The sequence below is a fragment of the Onychostoma macrolepis genome, chromosome 15 (assembly GCF_012432095.1).
Source record: "Onychostoma macrolepis isolate SWU-2019 chromosome 15, ASM1243209v1, whole genome shotgun sequence".
Taxonomy (NCBI): Eukaryota; Metazoa; Chordata; class Actinopteri; order Cypriniformes; family Cyprinidae; genus Onychostoma; species Onychostoma macrolepis.
In genome coordinates this window covers 18,631,147-18,656,030 of record NC_081169.1, presented here as the reverse complement: position 1 = coordinate 18,656,030, position 24,884 = coordinate 18,631,147, and the positions used below count along the sequence as shown (strand labels likewise).

At 39.5% G+C, this 24,884-nt stretch overlaps 2 protein-coding genes across 2 annotated transcripts; one reads left to right on the top strand and one right to left on the bottom strand.

Annotated features, from left to right (window-relative positions):
- The first annotated feature begins 287 nt into the window (after positions 1–287).
- sarm1 (sterile alpha and TIR motif containing 1) lies at positions 288–18,361 on the top strand. Its single transcript, XM_058799724.1, has 8 exons — positions 288–1,324; positions 11,284–11,902; positions 13,486–13,698; positions 13,819–13,910; positions 14,187–14,513; positions 15,890–16,079; positions 16,668–16,789; positions 16,976–18,361. Exons 1-8 carry the CDS (start codon positions 867–869, stop codon positions 17,094–17,096), a joined length of 2,142 nt encoding a protein of 713 aa, XP_058655707.1. The 5' UTR covers positions 288–866; the 3' UTR covers positions 17,097–18,361.
- On the bottom strand, positions 18,357–23,887 carry slc46a1 (solute carrier family 46 member 1). Its single transcript, XM_058799725.1, has 7 exons — positions 23,829–23,887; positions 23,419–23,756; positions 21,649–22,040; positions 21,109–21,569; positions 19,757–19,840; positions 19,509–19,665; positions 18,357–19,316 (listed from the first exon to the last, which is right to left on the bottom strand). The coding sequence occupies exons 2-7, from the start codon at positions 23,704–23,706 to the stop codon at positions 19,253–19,255; spliced, it is 1,446 nt and encodes a 481-aa protein (XP_058655708.1). The 5' UTR covers positions 23,707–23,756; positions 23,829–23,887; the 3' UTR covers positions 18,357–19,252.
- Between the last annotated feature and the right edge of the window lie 997 nt (positions 23,888–24,884).

The following is a 24,884-nucleotide window of genomic DNA, read 5'->3' as shown; positions in this document are numbered from 1 at the left end:
ACCTGTGGTTTTAAAAGACGTGCAGTACAAATCCATTCGGTTAAATAGCATCTCGTTTTAACACTGCAAGAACCTTACAGACTTTTTTTCTGGCAATATTAAGAATTTCAAAGAGATTTTCCCCCTCATTTTTAACTTCGGCTAAAACTAACTTTACAATTTTTTATTTTTTATTAAAAATATATAGCGGCTGTGGTATTTAGACAGAAATACAATAAACAATGTAACAAAAAAATGTCTTTGTCCACCAGGGGGCATTGAACTAAAGTGACACTATGGTGCTGAGGTTGATTTTCCTCTTCTGGCTCGTGTGAGATACACTGGGCGGGTCTATAAACGGACGCTGAGGATGCTTCAGGATTCATTATCAACAATCTTGACTTTATTTCAAATTTAACGGCATCACGGTGTTTTATTTAATGAATCAGCATCGCTTCGGTTGGCTTTCACAGGAATCTATCCGAGGGTGGCAAAAGGACAGTGGAAATAGTCGGCTTTGTCTAAAAAAACGCAATCGATTGCAGTATACAGCGATACCAACCGGCTACTGTCTAATTTTCTCAAAACATGAGGTCATTCTGACAGCGTTATATCTTGTTATTTGATGGTTTTTAAACAAGCTTGATGGGCCTTTTGGATTCTTAAAGCGTATCTTAAAGGCTTGCCAGTACTCTGACGTCATTTGTGTTGATATTTTTGTGGTTTGGTGTAAACGGTCGCCGTTAATGAATTAAACTGTTTCCCAAGCATGAGACATTAATGATTTGCCTGGTAATGACGGCGACGCAATAATTTCTTTGTCACAGCTGAAAGACAAAGAAACATCTGAACTGTTGTCATAACAGAGAAACAGCTGGTAACGGTAGATGTTTTTGTCTCTTGTCGTTTATCTCAGCAAGTTTTGCCGTTATTTCTCCATGTTTGCCACCGACAGACTCACGGTCCCTGAATATGTCAGTAATCGGCTACACAACCGGAGGACGAGCTCTGGCCCCAGGGCTGTGTCTCCGGGGGTCAGCACCGACGTCCAGGCCCAGTTGGACGGCTCTCTCCCCGCGCTGCGCTCCGCCATCAAAACACTAAAATCTTCAAAAGACACTGGAGATGTGGAGGAGACCCGCCGGGCCATTGCTGAGACTTTCCAGCTCGTCGAGGAGGCCTGGGTCTTGCCCACAGTGGGCCGACAGGTAGCAGAGGAGATCTGCAACAGGATCCGGCTGGATGGGGGTCTGGAGCTGCTCTTGCTGTTGCTGCATACACCGGCTGTAGAAATCACATACGAGTCTGCCAAGCTCCTTGAGCAGATTTTGGTCTCAGAAAACAGGTAAGGAACATTCTTGATAAACTGTGTTGTTGTATTTGGACAAGCAAGTTACAGTGAAATATGAATGAATGTCTTTGTATTTAGTCATGATATCAAATAAAGTGGCACAAGCATTTTACATAGCCTACAGTTTATTTGGTCTAAAATTATAATAAATTATAATAAATGAGATATACTTTTCAAAAATAAGTTTTTTCTTAAGAATATAAGTTTTTTTTTGTATAAGAATATAAAAATTAAAGGTGCTATCTATAATCAATTTAAGCATGGAATGGTATGCAGAAAATAATCATACTCCCTGAAAGATATACTTAAAATAACTGTCCTGGGATATCATATGTGACCCTGGACCACAAAACCAGTCATAAGTAGCATGGGTATATTTGTAGCAAAAGCCGGAATCACATTGTATGAGTCAAAATTATTGATTTTTCTTTTATGCCAAAAATCATTGGGATATTAAGTAAAGATCATGTGTAACCGGTGGTTCGCGACACCAGTTATGAAACTGTCTGCGTTGTGTAGTTGTTGATGAAATCAGACACGGGACAACAGGCGGCGGTATCTCTCTGGATTTACTGATCTGATATTTAACACACAAAGAAGAGCATCCTCTGAATAAATCGCCCTTTTTGCTTCTCTTCCATCCATTAACAATGCCAAGAGCGAGAACAAATAAAACATACCTGATATTTAACACACAAAGAAGAGCATCCTCTGAATAAATCGCCCTTTTGCTTCTATAACACAAATGTACACTTGTCACATGTGCTCTCATTTCCACATATAGGCCAAACACAAAAATATAACTAAAACAGGATGAAATGACAAAAATAACCACCCAGATATGTAAAATAATATTATATACATAAATTAGAATGAAAATATAGACATAAAAACAACAATTAAAATAAAGATTAATTTAGATCAACAGGAGCTAAAAATAACCCACCTCTTCCATCCATTAACAATGCCAAGAGGAAGAGGAGGAGACAAAACAGGAAATTGAGCAGGCTCATGATGACATCACAGCAATTAAAGGGAAACGCTCATCTTTAGGAAAGTATATGAAAATAAACAATTGTGTGTGAATTATACTGACATTTTAACAGTACACTTTCTGTACCTGTTACACTCACCCCTCAGAATTCACACAAAATTCTTAGAGTTTAACAAAAAGAAAACACACTGGTCACTTGAATTACATGGTCCACACTTTAAAAACAGTGAAGACTCCACCTTGAAAGCTACCCAAACAAAAGGGATACAAATATGGAGAAAGTTGGCCAAACTTCTACACATTTTGTAGGCACACACAAAGTGCCCATTACACTTTGAAAAACTCAGACCAGGTACATAAACAGGACTAATATAAACAAAAAAAAATAGAGCTCACACTTGAAATCAGAGACAGTGCAAAATGGCATACACAAACCTATACATGAATAACAGGAGATAAAGACTCCACACCAAGTAAGGTTTCAAGTTGAACCATGGACTCAATCAGCCTACGAACAGGTCTAAGTACTCTACCAAACCTGGTGGTGTAACGATCGTCAGATGTATGGTCAACCAAAGGATCATGAGAATTGTTAGGGACAGTAGGAGAAAAAGCACTAGCTACAGTGTCAAGGTCAACAGATAAACCATCTTGTGCTTCAGAAACAGTTTGAGAAGAATGGGTTGAGACCCAAGAAGCAGTACGATCATCATCACAAACAGCTATGTGAGAAATGACAGACAGAGACTCAGCATGTGACAAATCATCAGTGACAGGTAATGTTGACTCAGCCACATCACAGACAGACTGAGAAGGTGTGGAACAAGGATCACCACTAGCACTTTCACCAACACAAAAATCAGTTGCGGGCAAAGGGAGAAAGTTAACTGGCAACAATAGATTCCGATGTACCACTCTCTCATGACCAGATTTGTCACGGATCTTATAAATGTGCAGAGAAGGTTTGGAGTCAACAACAGAATACATGGTGGGTTCCCATTTATCGGCAAGCTTCCGTTTACCTCTACAGCCTTTGTTGGCAATGAGAACATGATCACCAACTGACAGAGGCAATCCTTTGACTCTCTTATTGTACTGAACAGACTGATGTTTTTGTTCTGCAGTAGAGTTCTTTTGGGCCAGCGCCATAGCAGACTGTAGATCACTGACAAGAGATTGAACATAGTCATTGTAATCACAGATTGACTCATCACGAAGCACACTTTGAAACATAAGGTCAACAGGTAATCTTGGCACCCTCCCGAACATCAGGTAAAAAGGAGCAAACCCAGTGGTTTCATGGGCAGTACAGTTATACATGAATGTCATTGTTTGAACCAACTGTGGCCACTTTTGCTTAGATCTGGGTGGAAGCGATCTCAGCATGTTACCTAACGTTCTGTTGAACCTTTCAGTTCCACCATTCCCCATTGGGTGGTACGGGGAAGTCCGTGACTTGTCAACACCGGCAATATCAAGAAGCTCTGCTATCAGCTCACTCTCAAAATTTGCTCCCTGGTCCGAATGGATACGCTGGGGAAATCCATAGATGCAGAAGAAGCCATCCCACAGTTTCTTAGCAACACTTTTAGCACATTGATTTCGGCAAGGAAAAGCATGAGCTAGCTTGGTGAAATGATCCGTGATTACCAAGACATCCACTGATTTATTGTGCCTATCTTCAGCAGACCAGAAATCAATACAGACAAGCTCCAACGGGGCACTAGTCTTGATACTCTCCAAGGGTGCTCTTGCTGCTGGCTCTGATGTTTTACTCAGGACACAACGGGTACAAGTCTTAACGTAATTGCGCACATCATGCTCCATCCCAGGCCAATAGAACCTCTGGCGGGCTAAAGACAGGGTACGTGGCTGACCTTGGTGACCGGCCATATCATGAACACCAGAGAGTGCTTGCTGTTTCAGGGAGCCAGGCAGGACGAACTGAGACTTTTTATGCTTAGTGAGCGGATCTTTGACAGCTCTATACAGGATGCCATTAAGCAAGAAGAGCTTTTCCCACTGCCTCAAAATCCTCAAAACTAGCAAATCCTCATTCGCACGCTCACGCCTGGTAGGCCTGCGTTTCCTGCTGACATAGAAAGCCACCCTTGAAATAACTGTGTCCTTGTTCTGCTGATCCTGCAATTCGGACAATGAAAAGGCATGGATTATGTCTTGACTGTCAGGAATCAAGGAAGTCAAATGATCAGCCAGGGATGTTGCTCTGGAAACAGCTCCTGAATCCCAATCATCATAAACAGACAAGATAGACGACACATCCTCAGTAGTCATGGAACAGTTTATCTCAGAGCTCAGATTGAGTTCAGTGTCAAGTGTCTGTGGCTGGCATGTGAGACGGAATGTTTTCTGTACAGAATCATCTTCCACACTGAGTACATACTTGACAAGTTCAGAGTAAGGCTCGGACAGAAGTCGCTGACTCACTGGGTTGACGAATGGGTCACGACTGAGCGCATCCGCCACGACATTCAATCTTCCAGGAACGCATTTGATCTTAAAGTTGTACGGGCAAGTTTTGAAACCCAACGCTGCTCACATGCATCCAATTTAGGTTTTGTCAAAATGTACGTGAGTGGATTATTATCCGTCCACACAGTAAACTCGTGGCCTTTAAGCCAGTGACTGTACTTGTCACAGACTGCCCACTTTAGGGCCAAGAATTCTAGTCTGTGTGCAGGGTAATTGGCTTGGCTGCGGCTCAAAGACTTGCTGGCGAAGGCTATAGGACGTGCTTTGTCCTCGCCACTGGGAACTTGAGAAAGCACTGCACCTAGGCCGTCCAGCGATGCGTCAGTGCAGAGAATAAAGGGACGATCAAAGTCAGGGTGGGCCAAGACCACGCCTCGACAAGTGCTCTCTTTAACTCCTCGGCGACATCACACTCAGGAGTCCAGTCCTGGGAGACAACTCCCGGAAAGTGCCAGATCTGTTACGACTACCTGTGCCTTTCGTCAAACGTTTTGACCAGCAGTCAAATTAAACAATGGCTTTGCGATACGTGAACAGCCAGGGATGAAGCTCTGGTAGTAGAGAACCATGCCCAGAAATGATCTTATTTTCTTTGGCGAAGGTGTGATGCTATCTTCTTTCATCAAATCATTCTTCTGAAAGGCTGAAATGACTGCTACTTGTCTTCATCCACGGAAACTCCAGATCCGCTGATCACATGGCCCAGAAACTTGATGGAGCGCCTGAGAAGGTGACACTTTTTCGGAGCCAACTTCAAATTACTAGCTCTCAACCGTGAAAACACCACTTCCAAGCGTTTCAAAGCCTCTTGTTCAGAGCGGGCAAAAACCAGCAAATCGTCAAGATAGCAAAGGAGGCTGGAAAAATTGAGATCTCCAAATACGCTGAGCATCATGCGCATAAAGGATGCTGGACTGTTACACAGGCCTTGGGGAAGACGATTGTATTCATACAAGCCCATGGGTGTCGTAAATGCTGTGTAATGACGATCAGATACATGGAGTGGGACGTTGTAAAATCCTGACGTCAAATCCACAGAGCTGAAAAGAAGATTGCCACCTAGAGCAGCCAGGCAATCTGCCTGATGAGGCAAAGGATGAGCGTCCTTGATCGTCTTTGCATTAAGCCAGCGAAAGTCCGTACAGACTCGGAGAGACCCATCCTTCTTCCATACCATTACCAAAGGAGATGCATACTCGCTGACGGATTTGCTAATAATGCCCTTCTCTTCCATTTCAGAAAGTACCTCTCTCAACTTTTGGTAGTGCGCGGGAGGGGTTCGGCGATAGGGCAGGCGGAACGGACGGTCATCACTCAGATGAATTCGGTGTACAAAGTCTTTCACCTCTCCACAATCGAGTCTGTCTCTGGAGAAAACATCACGATAGGACACGATAAGACTCGCCAACTCTTCCTTCCATGACTCGGAGACTTCACACCCTTCGATATCAATGCCCTCCAAACCATATTCATGCAGTAACCGCACAGGGTCAACAGGTGGAATAGACTTGGGGAAAGCTGCATCAGAAACTTGAGGTCTGCACACATTTTGCGAAACTGTAACATCCTCCACCGCCAAACAAGGAGACACATCAGCCAGCTTAGTGTTACGTCGAAGAGTTATTGGTGACTGGGTGGGATTTAAGATCTTCATCGGCACCCATCGATCACCCCACATAGGAGTCACCACACGTCCAACAAGAACATGACGTGGAGCTGAACGTGAAGTAGTGGGTTCGACGATAACGGAGCTTCCTGGAGAGACATTAATGTTAACTGGTAGTTTTCCCCAGACAAGGTGCTCACATCTGGGAAGCAAAGTAACCGCCTGACGAAGCTTAACTGTGCCGAGCTTAGCGGGCTGTTGAGGACCAGACCAACGAGAAACACAGCTCAAAAGCTCAAGAAACTCTTCACACTCAGGGTTGCTGTTTTTACAGGAAATCAGTTCCCAGTACTTCTTTTCGGCTTTCATTTTCTGAAGCACGCATTTGATGACGTTACTGCCGATAATGAACTCATCCTTCTGTCCAGGCACTACTAAGGTTGGTACGATGAACTTGAACCCGTGAGACTTCGATTTCCAGGTCGTAAGCACATTTAGGCTGAGTAGTAAGACCACCACAGCCCACCAGGACCACGTCACCAGGAATCACTGAAGGTCGAGGGAGAACTCCGTCAGCACACAACTTGGATTCACCTTCCGTACTCAGGGTGCAAGCCATACTACCAGAATCTAGCATACCATTCAGTACGGACTGGCCACCGACAGTCACAGGAGCATAAAAGAGTTCACCAGCTCCATCAATTTTCTGAGATCCCACATACAGCACTGTTTTGTCGGGTGGCAACAATTTGCAACTATTGTTAAAAATTTCTTGTGGGTCTGACTCATTATTTAGGGGAAATACACCACTGCCCATGTTATCCCCTTCTGCACATGGGCTATTTAGTTTAACTGGGTGGCTGGAGAAGGCAGCTCAAGGCCCGTCATCTTAGGACAATTGCTCTTAAAGTGTCCAGGTTTAAAGCAGTTACGACAAAGCCTCTGGCGCATACAATGAGTATGTGTAGTGTGCTCCTTTGATTGACATACTCTACATGCTGAGCTAAAACTGGGCTTGGGGTCTGAAGTTCTGACAGGACAGTTTGGGTTGGGTGAGGACAGTGAGGCAGTGCAAAGAGATAAAACTTTATCCATCATGTCAACCAACTGCTGCATACTATCGACAGGAGTAAAAGCAGCAGCGTTTGGGTTGAGCTGACCAGTTAAACATGGTAACTGACTTGAGGAGAGTTCAGGCTGATTGAGAGAACTGAATACAGGCTCTTCACAGACAGTCACAGAGTTCTGATGGCAAGCTGACACAGGCAATGAGCGTGAAGTTCTAGCAAAAGCTCTCTTCAGGTTCCTGCGATGACTATCCAGTCGCTCTTGAACTTCAGCAGCACTCCACTGTTCAGCAGGCTTGAACTGAAAAGACAAAGCAAGGCCAGGATCTGGACAGTGTGAGATAAACATCATGACAGCCTCAGTAGCAGGGTCCTCAACGCTCTTGTTGCGCCTACGCAAACACTCATCAGCCACATCAATCGCCTTATTCAGCCTTATCCAGTAGTCCATTGGGCTCTCATCTGCCCTAGGCAGGGTGTTATAAAAGTCAGCCATAGGCATGTTTGAATACATCAACTCACTAAAATTTCGCTTCAGTATGTCGAACACGGTGGTGGTGGGGACTGCAGCAGTAGGCCCTGGGAAGCTGCGCAAGGACACTTTGACTACATCCCTCGCTTTCCCAGCTAACCTGCTCAAAATGAGATCAGAGGCAGTTTCATCAGTGCATTTCTTACTGTTCAAATAACTGCACATCAAATCTTCCCATTCATGTACTGTAAACAAATCACTTTGATCACCTCTAAAGAATGGTGGAGGGGCAACATCATGTTGGACAATGACTTTCAAATTAGAAGCATCAAAACATTCACTTGACTGCTGTACATTTGACTTAGACTGCACTGGGCTGGGATGTTGTGTTAAATTGAGACTGGCTGTAATGCTCTCACCAATTTTCTGTGCTAAATCAGAAATAAGACCTCCTAGAGACTCAGGGGTAATGACGTGATCAACATTTGGGCGTGTAAAAGGGGTAGAGCAAGCAGCTGGGCACCCTGACGTACCAATAGCTGAATCAGATGCATGTACACGGTCAATTTCAGTATTAAAGAGTGCCCTCCCTCTACCAAAACACTGAGGCGAAACTCCAGACATATTGTCAGGATGGTTAAGTACTCTACCCCTGCCTACTGGGAACATGGCACTAGGCCGTTGTACAGGGCTAAAATCATCCTGACTGACAGTGTCCTCAAACATGACTCAGTTTGAATAGAAAAAAAAAAAGAGAAATGCAATAACAGTTTCAGGAAAAAATAAATAAATAAAAACACTGAAATCACTTAACTAGTATTCAGATAAATGTATCTTACAGAAATCTGGTCATGTAGACTCAAAACAGTTCAGTGTGAGGTTTCATGGAGGAGAGAAAAAAATGTGACGACAAAAAAAAAAACTGTCATTGAGCTTGCAGCAACGCAAAGAACAGTTCAGTACAGCTCATAAAAGGCAAACGTTCAACCTATAGCAATCCTACGTGATATGAGCAGCAGATAGTTGAACGCTGATGACGAGATGAAACGATCTGCGGCCTCCGCGATCAGCAGAACACTCCTCCAGCGATCTCACAGCACACCGTCGTCTAGAAGCAGCAACTCCGGCGATCGGCGCGCGGCCGATCATGCGAAATCCGAAGGGCTCACGGCACCACGTGTAACCGGTGGTTCGCGACACCAGTTATGAAACTGTCTGCGTTGTGTAGTTGTTGATGAAATCAGACACGGGACAACAGGCGGCGGTATCTCTCTGGATTTACTGATCTGATATTTAACACACAAAGAAGAGCATCCTCTGAATAAATCGCCCTTTTTGCTTCTCTTCCATCCATTAACAATGCCAAGAGCGAGAACAAATAAAACATACCTGATATTTAACACACAAAGAAGAGCATCCTCTGAATAAATCGCCCTTTTTGCTTCTATAACACAAATGTACACTTGTCACATGTGCTCTCATTTCCACATATAGGCCAAACACAAAAATATAACTAAAACAGGATGAAATGACAAAAATAACCACCCAGATATGTAAAATAATATTATATACATAAATTAGAATGAAAATATAGACATAAAAACAACAATTAAAATAAAGATTAATTTAGATCAACAGGAGCTAAAATAACCCACCTCTTCCATCCATTAACAATGCCAAGAGGAAGAGGAGGAGACAAAACAGGAAATTGAGCAGGCTCATGATGACATCACAGCAATTAAAGGAAACGCTCATCTTTAGGAAAGTATATGAAAATAAACAATTGTGTGTGAATTATACTGACATTTTAACAGTACACTTTCTGTACCTGTTACACATGTTCCATGAAGATATTTTGTAAATTTCCTACCGTAAATACATCAAAACATAATTTTTGATTAGTAATATGCATTGCTAAGAACTTTATTTGGACATCTTTAAAAAAGGCGATTTTCACAGTATTTAAACTTTTTTTGCACCCTCAGATTCCAGATTTTCAAATAGTTATATCTCAGCCAAATATTGTCCTATTCTAACAAACCATACATCAATGGAACGCTTATTTATTCAGCTTTCAGATGATGTATAAATCTCAGTTTCAAAAAATTGACCCTTATGACTAGTTGGTCCAGGGTCATATATTCTTTTTAACTATTCAGAAGGCATTTGAAGCACTATCTGCTGCATGTCAATCATTTGTGCATTTACAGTGGACAGTCTAGTCAAGTCAAGTCACCTTTATTTATATAGCGCTTTTAACAATACAGATTGTGTCAAAGCACTTAACAGTATCAAATTGGAGGATAGAGTGTCAGTAATGTATTATGATAAGATTAAACACTCAATTTTCTCAATTTTCAATTAAAGGCATTTCATTATTGAATTCATAGATGTCATTGTCTAGCTCAGTTTAGTTTAAATAGTATATGTGCAATCAAATCGACGATAATCGCTAGAAATTAAGTGTCCCCAATTGAGCAAGCCAGAGGCGACAGCGGCAAGGAACCAAAACTCCCTCTGTGACAGAATGGAGAAAAAAACCTTGGGAGAAACCAGGCTCAGTGGCCAGTTCTCCTCTGGCCAGACGAAACCCACAGTTCAATTCCAACCGCAGTTCAATTCCAACCGCAGCCATGTCAGATTGTGTAAAGGGCTTATCTGATTCCCGTGGTCTTGTCCCGATGGAGCATTTTAATGTATGGGAGTCTATATGGGAAGCCGGAATTTGAGAGTAACTGATGAACACGAATGGACGAAGCTATGACTTTTTCTTCTCTGTAAATATGTTCCGTTCTAATAAACTTTAATTTTAGGAAAAATTTACTTATATCAGTAAATTTACTTCTCCGCATCCTAACTCAAAATCAGTGCTTAACTGTCAATTAATATTGTTATAGCCAGGGCTGAATTTTTTGTCCCAGTCCAGTTCTGCATTTGTCCTAAAAGGAATAGATAGATATATAGACAGATAGATAGATAGACAGATATATATATATAAATACCAAAAACAAGACAAAAAATAAGTTCAAAGTGACTGAAAAGCTACATCGAACTTGTTTTGCTTTCATCTGACAGGGTAATATATTCACCATAGTTGTGCCACAGCTGTTGGGGGGTGTAAAAAATCTGCCCTAAAGCCACTTAATAAATCCACTAAAAATCATATTAGGACTAAGTGTCTTGTGTGATTTATTTGCAGGTGCCATTTGGTTTGATATTATGTAATAATTTATTTAATATTAGTATATAGCATATTTGTTGGATAAAAGGCTTATATGCATCCGAATTCTTTTAAATGCTTGTTTTTGTATTTCTCTGCAGGGACTATGTGGCACGTATGGGGCTTGGGGTGATCCTGAACCTGACCCGTGAGCAGGAGGATGCCCAGCTGGCACGGAGCGTGTCAGGCATCCTTGAGCACATGTTTAAACACACAGAGGAGACATCTGCGCAGCTCATCACTAATGGAGCACTGGACACACTCCTGTACTGGTGCCGTGGAACAGACCCAACTGTACTGCGGCACTGCAGCGTGGCCTTGGCAAACTGCGCCATGTACGGTGGGCACCGCTGCCAGCGGCTGATGATCGAAAAACAGGCGGCCGAATGGCTGTTCCCACTGGCGTTCTCCAAAGAGGACGAGCTGATTCGGTTCCATGCCTGTCTGGCCGTGGCTGTGCTGGCGGCTAATAGGGAAATAGAGAAAGAAGTGGTGAAGTCTGGTACTCTGGAGCTGGTGGAGCCCTTCATCGCCTCGTTGGACCCTGAAGAGTTTGCACGCAACTTGTTGGACAGTGCAGACAGCATGCAGGGCCGTACAGCTGCAGACCTACAGCACTTACTGCCCCTGCTGGACGGCACACGTCTGGAGGGGAAATGCATCGCTGCGTTCTATCTGTGCGTGGAGACTAGTATCAAGTCCCGTCAACGTAATACCAAGGTCAGGCAGACATTTTATTGAGTTATCTATGCTTTCACTATGTTACTGACAAGTTAGAGTGTCTAAGGCTGATGATACACAGGGCAACTTTTTTGAGCATTGTGCTTGGGCACTTTCCCACTGACAATGGGTAATAAATTCTGGATACTTTAGATCGGTTGTGGGCCCTGTGTCTCCCCTGGTTGCCTGTTGATGCAACATTAACCAAGTTACCTGGCAACATTGCTCAAAAAGTTGCCCCATGTATCATCAGCACACGATATAATAGTATAATATATATACAACAATAATAGTATTATATTTGTTATTTTCAGCTTTTTTTGTTATTATATTATCTAATTTACTGTAAGTATTTAATGAATAAACAATAATATATATATATATATATATATATATATATATATATATTGTTACGGAGTGATCAGAATATGAGAAAAACAGGCAAGGCAAGACTATGACTATGAAAACTAAGATAGGCTCCGTAAGTAGCTATCAGCTAGGGTAGCGATATATGCTTACAATACTCTGCAGTGAGAAAGGGGAAGTCCATGGCTTATGTAGAGAGTGTAACTGGCTGCAGCCATGCGCACAATCATAGTGAAATGGATTGTGGGAACTGAAGTCCAGGGTAAGTGTAACAGTCTATATAGTGTGAGAGTAAACATGATGGAAGGGCGACCTCTGGTGACAATCGGACAGAAAGCCACAGACCAGATTCGTGACATATATATATATATATGTATATATACACACACACACACACACACACACACATATATACTGTATATATATATTTGTTTTTTGTTTAATTAATGCAGATTTAAAGTACTAAGACACTAAGTATAAATAATATATAAAATCATATTAAACATTTATATAATATTTATTATATAAATTATATACAGTATATATATATATTATATATTTAAATAATTTTAATTATTTTATTCAAAGACAGAAGCATAAATAGCAGCACTGCGTCTTAAAAAAATTCTGCTGATTTGTATTCGATCATGCCAAGTTACCAAAAATATCAATAAAAACATCATAATTTTTTAAATATATATATTCACTATACTTATCAATATAATAAAAACAGGCAAATATCATCAGAAGAAATAAGTATTTAAAATGTATAATTTATCTTACAATCTCCAAAGGAATGGAAATCAGGATTATGCATAAAATAATGCTTTCAGAATCATTCATAATTGTGAAAATCGACTGAGAATTGATCAAATAGTTGTAACCTAGCTCAGATGAAGTTAGGAATCATGTCTTTGTGACTTTTTCTCTGATTTCTGATTCTGATTTGATACTGATTTTTTTCTATTTTGTGATTATGGCATAATATAGACGTCTTCACCTCACAAATGGTTATCGAAAGCAAAAATAGTACGAAATGCACATCATATCTTGTGAGAAAGTGTGCTGGAACAAAACAGGTACTGTTTTTGAAATCAGCACTCCAACATTAGTAAAAAAACAAGTATTTCATTCAGTCAGTATGATGCAGGGCACTGAAAGATATAAAATATTCCTACATTAAATTGTAAATTTTTTCCCTGGATCTTTCTACTCAGATATTTCAGGAGATTGGAGCTGTTCAGAGTCTAAAGAGGATCGTCATGTACTCCAGTAACGCCACAGTCTGCTCTCTGGCTAAGCGGGCCTTAACAATGATGAGCGAGGACGTCCCGAGGCGTATCCTTTCATCTGTACCCAACTGGAAGAGTGGCGAGGTACATACCTGGCTGCAGCAGATTGGCTTCAGTGCACTCAGTGAACGGTTTCAGGTTTGTACACAGCTCCCATTTGCTGTTTAGCTGACCTTAGATAAAGGTGGAGGATATGATGATATCTTGAAGATGTTTGCTTGCAGTTTTGATCAGAGTTTTCTGTACTATATCTTTCAGGAACTGCAGGTGGATGGAGATCTACTGCTCAATGTCACAGAACAGGATCTGATCCAGGATCTGGGCATGACTTCTGGGCTCACTCGCAAGAGGCTAGTGCTATTTTTATTATTCAAGCTAAATATTATAGAATTCTTACATAAATATTCAATCTTACTTTCAGCTCTACAGTGGGGTCCAAATATCTGAGATCACATTGGAAAACTGAGATTAAAAACCTGTTATGTTTTTAGATTTGCAGAAATTTAAATAAATAAATAAATAAGAATGTAAATAAATGTTATCATGTAAATTTAAAATAAGCAAAATAGAAGCATTTTTACTGTATTATCATAACCTATAGCAGTTCTCTGATAACGTCTATACAGGTTTCTTCGAGATCTGCGTGTTCTGAAAACCTATGCCAACTACTCCACATGTGACCCCAATAACCTGGCAGACTGGCTGGCCGACATAGACCCACGATTCCGTCAGTACACTTATGGCTTGGTTCAGTCAGGAGTTGATCGGAACCATATCATCCACATTACAGACCAACAGTTGCTGTCTGACTGCCATGTAGAGAATGGAATCCATCGTGCCAAGATCCTTTCTTCTGCCCGCCGCCCTGCTAAACCCTGCTTAACCGATTCCCAACCCACGGGCCCTGACGTGTTCATCAGCTACCGTCGCACTACGGGTTCACAGCTTGCCAGGTCTGACCACAAATGAAATGGCTCTTAAAGGGATAGTTCACCCAAAAATGAAAATTTGATGTTTATCTGCTTATCTCCAGGGCATCCAAGATGTAGGTGACTTTGTTTCTTCAGTAGAACACAAACGAAGATTTTTAACTCAAACCGTTGCAGTCTGTCCAACAAATCCAAATTAAACACTGCGGCTTGTGACGATACATTGATGTTCTAAGACACGAAACGATCGGTTTGTGCGAGAAACTGAACAGTATTTTTATCATTTTTTACCTCTAATACACCACTATGTCCAACTGCCCTGAGCGCGTGCACGGCAACCGGTGCGTGACGTCTGTATGTGCTCTGGCGTAGTTTACGCAATTTGAAAAGTAAACGTAATCTTTTAGGTTTAAGTCGGTTTGAACAATCAGGATAAGTGCAAGTAATTACCATTTTGATTAGCCGTCATACCCACAATCTCTGTGCACTGTGTAAACAATGAGTGACGTATACGCGCGACAGATCGCTTCTGGCGCTTGCGTAAACTACGCCAGAGCACATACAGACGTCACGCACCGGATGCTGTGCACGCGCTGAGGGCAGTTGGACATAGTGGTGTATTAGAGGTAAAAAATGATAAAAATACTGTTCAGTTTCTTGCACAAACCGATCGTTTCATGTCTTAGGACATCAATGTATCGTCACGAGCCACAGGGTTTAATTTGGATTTGTCTGTGCATGCTTTTTTTACTCTCAAAGATTGTGTGCCCATTGACTTGCATTATAGGACTGACAGACTGCAACGGTTTGAGTTAAAAATCTTTGTTTGTGTTCTACTGAAGAAACAAAGTCACCTACATCTCGGATGCCCTGGGGGTAAGCAGATAAACATCAAATTTTCATTTTTGAGTGAACTATCCCTTTAAGTGTCTTTACAGTAATGGCACCTATTTACTTACACAGGCTCTATTTGAATGACAGTTAATGGATGCAAAATATATCTGTACATATTGATTATTGGATATTTATTTGTGCACATTTATCCTATTTTAGTTTTAGTTTTTACCAGTGCTGCCCAAAAATGTATCACGATTAATCACATCATATAACTTAATATTTAAAATTGCTTAATAATTTTAGTAACACTGTTCAATGTGATCTTTAATGTTCTCTTGCAGATCTCAAATGGAATATACTTTTCATACTGTTGTGTGAAGAATGGATGTAATATTTTTCATTATGATGTAGTGATTTATAAATTCTCTTGTAAAATAATTTGAAATCATTGTTTTCAGTGTTTTATTTTACATTTATTTACACAAAGTAGTATAGAATTTTAATATTGGCCAGTTATTGGTTGAAATAAACCCTACGTCTCCTGTTTTTCTCTTTCTCTGCAGCCTACTGAAGGTGCATCTACAATTGCGTGGTTTCAGCGTCTTCATTGATGTGGAGAAACTGGAAGCTGGCAGGTTCGAGGAGAAGCTGATCACGAGTGTACAGCGAGCACGCAACTTCATCTTGGTGCTGTCAGCCAACTCGCTGGACAAATGCATGGGCGACGTGGCTATGAAAGACTGGGTTCATAAGGTTAGAGGCAGAAATCCTTCTTTGATCAAACTGTACTTCTATAAATAAAGTAGTGCTGGGCAATGATGAATCGCATCCAAAATGAACGTCTTTGAGTGCATAATATATGTATATTTATTATGCGTATATAAATACACACACATGCATTTATATATTTGAGAAAAATATGTTATGTTTATATATTAAATATATTTCTATATAATATAAATTATATAAATATACATGTAAATATTTTATAAATATATACTGTATGTGTCTGTCTTTATATATACATAATAAATATATACAGTATACACATATATTATATAAACAATAATTTTTATTTTGGATGCGATTAATCATTGCCCAGCACTAAAATAAAGCCATATTTACTCAAGGTTCAGGTCAAATGCTGAAATTGGACTCAAAATACACTCCTGAATGCTTCAGTCATTATCCCAATTAGAATCTCTATTTGAGAATCCTCAAATCTGTTCTCAGAAGATGCCAAAACGTCCTTCTGCCAACACCTTGAAATATGTAATTAGGTGCATTAATATTGTCAATAAGCCGTGTGAGGTTAAACATTTTGATTTATGTTACCCACAGGAGATTGTCACAGCTCTGAATGGGAAGAAGAACATTGTTCCTGTCACTGATAACTTTGTGTGGCCCGATCCGGCCTCTCTGCCAGAAGACATGTGCAGCATTCTCAAATTTAATGGCATTAAGTGAGTCAACACTCTGCCTGACTAAACCTGTTGGTGCAATCATTCTATGATATACAATATGCTTTCCTCTAGTTTATGCCTGCTACACCAGATCCATAATCAATAAAAGTTTGTAATGTAGGCACGAATCTAAAATAATCTAATTGTAAAAAGAATTAACGTAAATCTCTTCTCTCAATGTCACAGGTGGTCCCATGAGTATCAAGAAGCCACTATTGAAAAGATTCTGCGCTTCATCAACGGATGCCCAAGCCAAGAACAACCAGACGGAGCAAAGACAGACAAAAAAGAGCCACAAAAGAAATAAAACATACAAATAAAAAGCCCTTTATTATGCCTAATAAGTAGGTGTTTCCAATAATGACCACCGTGTAATCAGAACACACCTGCTTACCCCTCAGAGGCCAGTGTGTCTTTTGGTTGTATGCATGTAGCTGGTCTAGATAGATACATACGTGTAACCTACCCAAAGATGCAACGGAATTTACAAGGTGCGGTCACATTAGCAAAGTTTGGCAATATGTTACAGGGGAATAACAGTCCATCTTGTCAATTGTGTAGCAATATATGAAGCATCACTAACATAAGCAAGTCACTTTCTGTTGGTCAGTGTGGTGAGTTTATGTGACTAACCTGAACCCATTGTGAAATCTGCATGAGGAAATTTTTCAACATCACATGATGGATTCCTATACACTGGTGTTAGTTTTTTTTTTGTGTGCAAAATTCGCAAAAGTAAATGTGATCGCACCTTAAAGATTATTCTGAGTTATTTACAGCTTTATGTCTGTCGACAGCATTTGTGGCTCTAAATAACATCAAGTAATCAGTATTCATTTTAAGTAATCATTAGTAATCAAACTGTACTGACTGTGCTGCCAGAATTGTGTGGTACATTTCTGTAACTCAGGAAGTTGAAACTATTTCTGCATTACGAGTCGAATTTATGTAAATCTAAGCATAGTCAATCCATAGTCAGATATTACTAGATAATCTTGCATTATAGCATTGCCAGTTAAGACTTTGAAAGAAAGCCTTATGAAATGTTAAACATCAGTTTTTATATTTCCTTTATTCTAGTTCAGTTAGTTAATCTAACTACAGTTTGTGCAGGTTTTTACGTTAAGTTCTGATATTATGTACAGTGCATCATTCAAAACGCAAATAACACATATTTCACAACAGTTCATAAAGCTTAAGATGAATCATTATGGTTATTAATTACTTCTTGCAGTATTAGAAACAAACCCTGATACAACAGTTTCGGGACTCAAAAGACTGTAGTGCTGTAGAGGCTTTCTTAGGATTTGCGAGAATATTATGCAGCAATTTTGAGTCAATGATACATTTTCAGTCACTGTGAAAATGCAGGATTTGCAGGATTCGGTCAAGGAAAATGCAGATGAACATTTACTAACACCTCAAGCTCTATGCTGCTATTGAGCTCCCTGTTGTTGCCTTATGATATTTATCCGAGTGTCTTTCAGGTGTAATGCAGCGTGTAAAATCTGTACAAATAAATAATAAAATGTTCTTTTTTTTTCTTGAAAATAAACAGCAATAAAGCTTGTTTTGGAAAACATTCCTTTATTCTGCTTGTCCACATTTTGTTTTTTCTGCAGTGTATGCACATTTTCTTGTATAAAACTGCTGAGATATCTGGCTTTGACAAATTTAGACATACACAAAACACAAAGATGTAATTTTCACTTCCTGTTAGCATATTGCTAAACCACACAGCCATAACTGAACAGTCTCACATCCACATAATTATCACCTGCTTCACAGATTTGACATATCTTGAGCACAACTGACAAGCTTGTTAACAAAAGGAGGAACATTGCTGTGATCATGGGTCCTGAATTCGTAGTATGGCTGTTATTCAAAGATTAATACACACAGTTGTTTTAAACTTTAAATTTTCATAAAACAGAATTACAAAAACAGGTTCCTAATCTTGGCCGACCCAAACTCACGCCATTGGTTGAGCTAATGTTGCTGTTTCTGGCTGGTCAGGATGCTGAAACAATGTTTTGATAGCACCACAGAGTCACAGTGTTAACACTTTTTGGGGAAATCTATTCTACCAGTGGCTTATTTTCACTGTAAGTGGCTTAAGTACAATATTGCTGATGCTGGAATCGGATGAGGTTCACAAATTATGAAAACCAAGACTGCATTGATTTGATCAAAAATACAGTAAAACATAAATATGCATTGTAATATACTATTATAAAATAAAATAAGTGTTGTTTTTAAAAAAAAATGTGATGACAAAGCTGCCATTACTCAATAAAATTATTTCTTTCAAAAAAAAAAATAAATGCTCCGACTAATATTCGTATTGCACATGAGTCCCTTTTGTGTGCTCGATTAGCAGTCAGCTTTAGGATCCCAGTTGTGCAGAAAATCATCCCTTATTCTGTCTTTTGCTGTTCTAGCATAACTCTCACAGAATCAATGTCAGGATATTCCAGAGCCTTCTCTGTTTTCTCTGCTCTCTTTCTTCTCCTGGCAACCCAAGCCCCTGTACACATTAAAGAAAAAAATATTTAGATTAATATACAGCCCTGACATAAGCCCAGATATAAACTTTGAAATAATTTGGATATGGTTCATTTAGGGTGAGTCTGGATAAATTGGACCACTTTTTGCCGTTGAGATAACTGGGAAAAAATTTACAAACCAACAGCATAAATAATGAGCAATGAGGGTTTACCCGATAATGCCAGCTGGTATAAAGAGGATGACAGCGCCAAAGATAAAGGGGAATCCTTTCATGAAGTGTAGGGTGGCAGGGTACAGAGAGTTAAAGACCCCACTAGATACTAGTGAGCACAGACCTTCCACACACGCCACTGAAGCAAACAGAGCACCTAGGATGAAGTAAAAGAAAACAAATAAATAAATAAAACGTTCTATGTCATTCAACATTGTTCTTTGTGACGCAAGGCTATTCTTGTTCACCTTGTTCTGAAGGGTCCACCATCTTGGACAGTTTAGATCTCAGGACTGGGGTAGAAGCCATAAAAAGGAAGCACAGCCCATATCCTGATATAGACAGATAGATAAGCAGTTTCTGTCATTTCTGCAAGTTCATTTCCTTTATGCACATTTACCTACTGTAGGTTGCTTCAGCACTGCTTGTATTTCGAAATGTCTTGAAACAGAATCTTGACCTTTATCCTGTAATGTAGGCCTAAACAGTCTCTAAATAGTAGAACATTAACCTAATATCTTAAATGCATACTCTGGAAAAGTGTCAGATAAATGCATTTAATTGAATAGTGTTACTTTTCACGTTTTTCAGACTGTTGGCTGTACGTTTTATGTAAAAAACGTAATAAAATATGTGTAATTAATTATTTAAGACTGTGTTAACCAGTAAATAATCAATTTTAAAACTAGTACAATCAGTATATACTAGCATAATCAGTTAATAAATATTTATAAAAAATATTTTTTTTACATTTATAATATAAGATAAAATTGTATACAGATATTTAACATAAAATACATTATTAAGATATACTTATATACAACCGCAAACATAAATATCGTATAGGTATATTCAAAGGTTTTATGTCAGTATGTTTTTTAATTAAATACTTTAATTGAGCAAAGACCCATGAAGTTGATCAAAAGCGACAATAAAGACTTTTATACTGTTGCAAAAATAATCTGTTTCAAATAAACATTGTTCTTTTGAACTCTATATTTAAGAAAAATCCTGACAAAATGTATCACGGTTTCAACAAAATTATTCAGCAGCACAAGTGTTTTCAACAACAATAATAGGAAATGTTTCATGTTTCTTAAGCACCAAATCAGCATTTTAAAATGATTTCTGAAGGATCATGTGACACTGACGACTGGACTCTTCAGTGTCACATGAATGGCTGCTGAAAATTCAGCTTTGTCATCACAGGAATAAATGTAATAAATAAATTTAAATTTGCAATTATATTTGACAATATTACTATTTTTACTGTATTTTTGATTAAATAAATGAAACTTTGGTGAGCATAAGAGACTTCTTTCAAAAACATATATATAAAACTATATATAAAGAGTTCAGATGCAATAGCCTCTAAATGCTGTCTGAAATTTTCTTCTAAAATTGTCATTTTTCTCAGGCTCCTATGTTTATGTTCAGTTATTTCACTTTAATGGCAATGAAAAGAACCTAAAGTGAAATTACTGAACCTACATATAGGAGCCTGATAACAATGCTCATTTTAGAAGAAAATTTCAAATGGCACTTAGAGGCTTTTGCATCTGAACTCTTCATATACAGATTTATGAATAGGAGATCTTACCTGTAAACATCAGAGCTGTAGTGTTAGCGATGGAAAACACAATCAAGCCAACTATGTTAGAGGTAAGGCCCACCAAAGCCACCCAGGAGTCCTCCAGACAGCACTGCATGACCCTCAGCCCCGTCAGGCTAGTGAGGTAAGCCACATGCTTCGCCGCAGAGCCATAACCGATCAGCTCTGGACCCCAGCAGAGTGGAGCGCTCAACTCGTACAGCACATAGAGGTCACTGCAGCCTAAATGTACAGACACCACCAAAAAGAAGCAGAGAGTGTACAACCAGAGTTTAGTTCTGCGCCCCTGCGGTGCATCAGATGCATAAAGTCGGTAGACGGCCCGGTGGTGCCTGGTGGAGAGGAGCTTTGCCTCTGGGTCAGGGGTGACCGTTTCAGGCACAAAAAGGTATGCATAAAGGGCTGCTGCAAGATTTGTGGCCAATACCAGCCAGAATGGATTTATATACCTAGAGGGAAACAAACAACATTAAAAAAAAAAACAATTTAAAAAATATTACATTTTATGTATGAAAAGGTGACAAATACCCTTGTGCCCTTCGCCACTGTCCTCCGATGATGCTCGCAAACATGCCAGCCAATCCCAGACAAGCCTCTAGTATCGCCACACGAAAGGTGCGGGAACCCCTGGCACTTGTGTCAGCCACATATGCAAAGCAACCGGCCAAAATGGCGTTGAAGTCTCCAGACAGGCCGCTGCAGATTCTCCCAATGAGGAACCAGAACACAGGCAGCTTCAGGTACATTACAATCAAATACACAGTCGCCTGAACAGCCAGGCCAAGGGAAGGGATGATCAGAACAAGACGCCGACCTGCACGGTCGCTCCATGAGCCCAGCAGGGTCACCATGATCAGCCCAACTACAAATCCACCCAGATTGATGTACAGGCTCCAGTGTGCAGTCAGAGTCTCCACTTCCTAGATGAAGGAGACAAATCACATATAAAATCATCGTTTGTGTCACTTTAGTGGTTAGAGTTCACTTTTCAGAAACATTTATTGTAGTTTTCTTTAGTAGGCTACTTGAGATACAGCAGCCTCCTTCAGTGAGTCATATATTTATTTGTATTTTTTTTAATTCACTAGGAAAATGAACTGGTTCATGTATCATTTGTTTAAGAATCAGACTTCACTAGTGGTGCAATATGTTTTTGATTTGGGGTAAACTGGTCCATTTTTGTGATTCACTATGAAAGATTATTTGTTTTTAATTAACTTTAGTCAAATGTATTTGAATCAACTGTAGCCAGCTGTATGAACTGTTCTAATGTGTGAACCAAATGGCCATCAGGACAATGGATCATGGGCTCTCCATGGGGTGTTATTGTGTTGTTTGTAGCACATTTGTTACCAGGTATAAAGGTCTGGTCTCACAGACAGTACTGGGTTAAGATTGTTTGAAGGATGACATGCTAACATCACTGCTGAAGAACTGCTACACTGCTACCTTCAATAAATTCTTCTCCCCACAAGAACTTTGGTCAAGCTTACTTATTTTATGTATTAGAGAAATCTAGTACATTGGTGAGCCACCCAAACCACTGCTCAGCCAAATACAGCAAAATCTAACAACTAATAAAGGACAGACTCTGTGCCATTTGTTCAAGAATGTACTAGACAGGTTACACTGTATATTTTTGATTTCCTGAATAAAAAAAAGCCTCACAAAGTTAATTCCTTTGGGAATCGGACTTCACTGGTAGTGCTATATGTTTTTTATTTACTAAAAAGAACTAAATAAGTGGCATTCGTTCAGGAATCAAACTACACTGGTCACGCAGTATGAATTTGATTTGGTATATAATAGTCAAATTTTGTGATTTAAAAAAAATATATTTTGGGAATCGGACCACACAAATGTACTGTGCTGTATGCTTTTATTTTACTATATTTTGATTCACTAAAAAGAACCGGTTCACAAGAGTCATTCGTTCGGGTATCGACCTACACTGGTAGCGCTGTATATTTTTGATTCATTGAACAGAGCGGCTCATAAAAGGCACTCGATCGGGAATCGAACAACACTGGTACAGTGCTATATTTTTAATTGACAGAAGAAAAAGCGGCTCATAACAGTCATTTATTCGGGAATCGGACTACACTAGGTGGGCTTCATTGTATTCGATTCACTAAAAAGAATCTGCTCAGAAGTGTCATTCGTTCAGGAACCGAACGGTTTTGATTGATTCACTCACTGGGAAAAAAAACTTCATAACAATCGTGCCGAGCCGGCTGCTTTCTGAACAAAAAACGGACCTGGGTTTCGAACCCAGATAAAGTGTCAAATATCTATTACCTTCTGCAGAGGATCGTAGACTGTAGATGCATTACATCCTCCTCCCTTTGTTCCATTATAACCCACATCTTCACTGACACGATCCCACAGGTACTGCGTGTACAGAGGCATCTGGAGAACTATGGAGAACGTGGACAGAAACATAACGGGCTCCACGGTTACGGAAAACGGACACGCACACGGCGGTGGTCGTTTGTTTTGTGGCACCTTAAAACAACAACAGATTTTGCTGGAGTCTCTCAACTCCAGGTCCTCCGCAAGAATAGCGCTGGTGTCTGAATCATCCATGATTTAAAGCGTTTAGAGCCAACGCCTAAATCACACTGACAACGACAAAGCTGCACGACAAAACAGTGTTAACATAACTAATATGAACAAACAGTAACTGCAAACTGCTGACAGTGACTTACAGAACGGAAGCCGCTGTTTTTTCATGCATTTCACTGTGCTGCTGTCGCCCCCTTTTGCTACCAGTAGGAAACTGACTTAATGATATATCCTTAGACTAAACAAAAACGTCTGCCATTTATTGTGTAAATCATTTTTATAGTATTTGGTGCATAACAAACGTTTTTATTTTCCACTTTTGTGTCAGGTAAAGTACAAACCTATTGGGATGTATTAGTGAACCAATTCTGTAATCATTGGGAAGCAGCAAATAGTAGAAATATTATTTATTTATGTATTTACATTCATGCCAGATCATGATTCAAGTAATAATAGGATTGAAAAAGCTTTTGAGCATGAAATCATTTTGAAGAGGAATGCACCTGGTTTTAACCTCTCAAATAGGATTTTTTTTAAATTTTTTTCTGCAGGCTGGTATGATATAGGATTTCACTTGCTCACAGGAATTAAAAAAGATAAATTACTCTTTGTAAAATCCAATTTCAAACTAATCCACTAGGCTACTTGATGTGAATAAGTAATTTACTTTGTACTTTAATGATTAAGATACCTTATATATTTATTTACCTGTGTATTTAACTGTATACAATACATCATTTGTTTTTGATTCTCTGAAATGTTTTATGGGATGGTAGTGGCTTTATTAAAAGCATGAAATTCTGGTAAAATTTTTAAAATAGTTTAAATGTAGGTTGAGGATTTTCTTCTGAATAATTATAAAAAGATATAAAAAGAGGTGAAATCTAGTAAATTGAACATATCATAGTGTGCCTCAAGGACATTGCACTTAGAAAGTGCTTTCAAAATAACCTGCGGTGTCGAGTCATTAAAATGTTAGCAGTAAAATTTATGTCACATTGTCCTAACATGGGAGTGCCTGAGAAAAATCTTTTTTTTTTTCCCTTTGTGGGACCTTCAGCTCTCCAGCACCTCTGATAATATCTATCAGATCATGTTGCAGTGACAGAGAGAGAAAGATGACTATTCCTCTTTTAAGTGCACTTTGTCATTTGATGAAACCAAGGTAATGACAGCTATTCACCTCAGCTCCTCTTTAA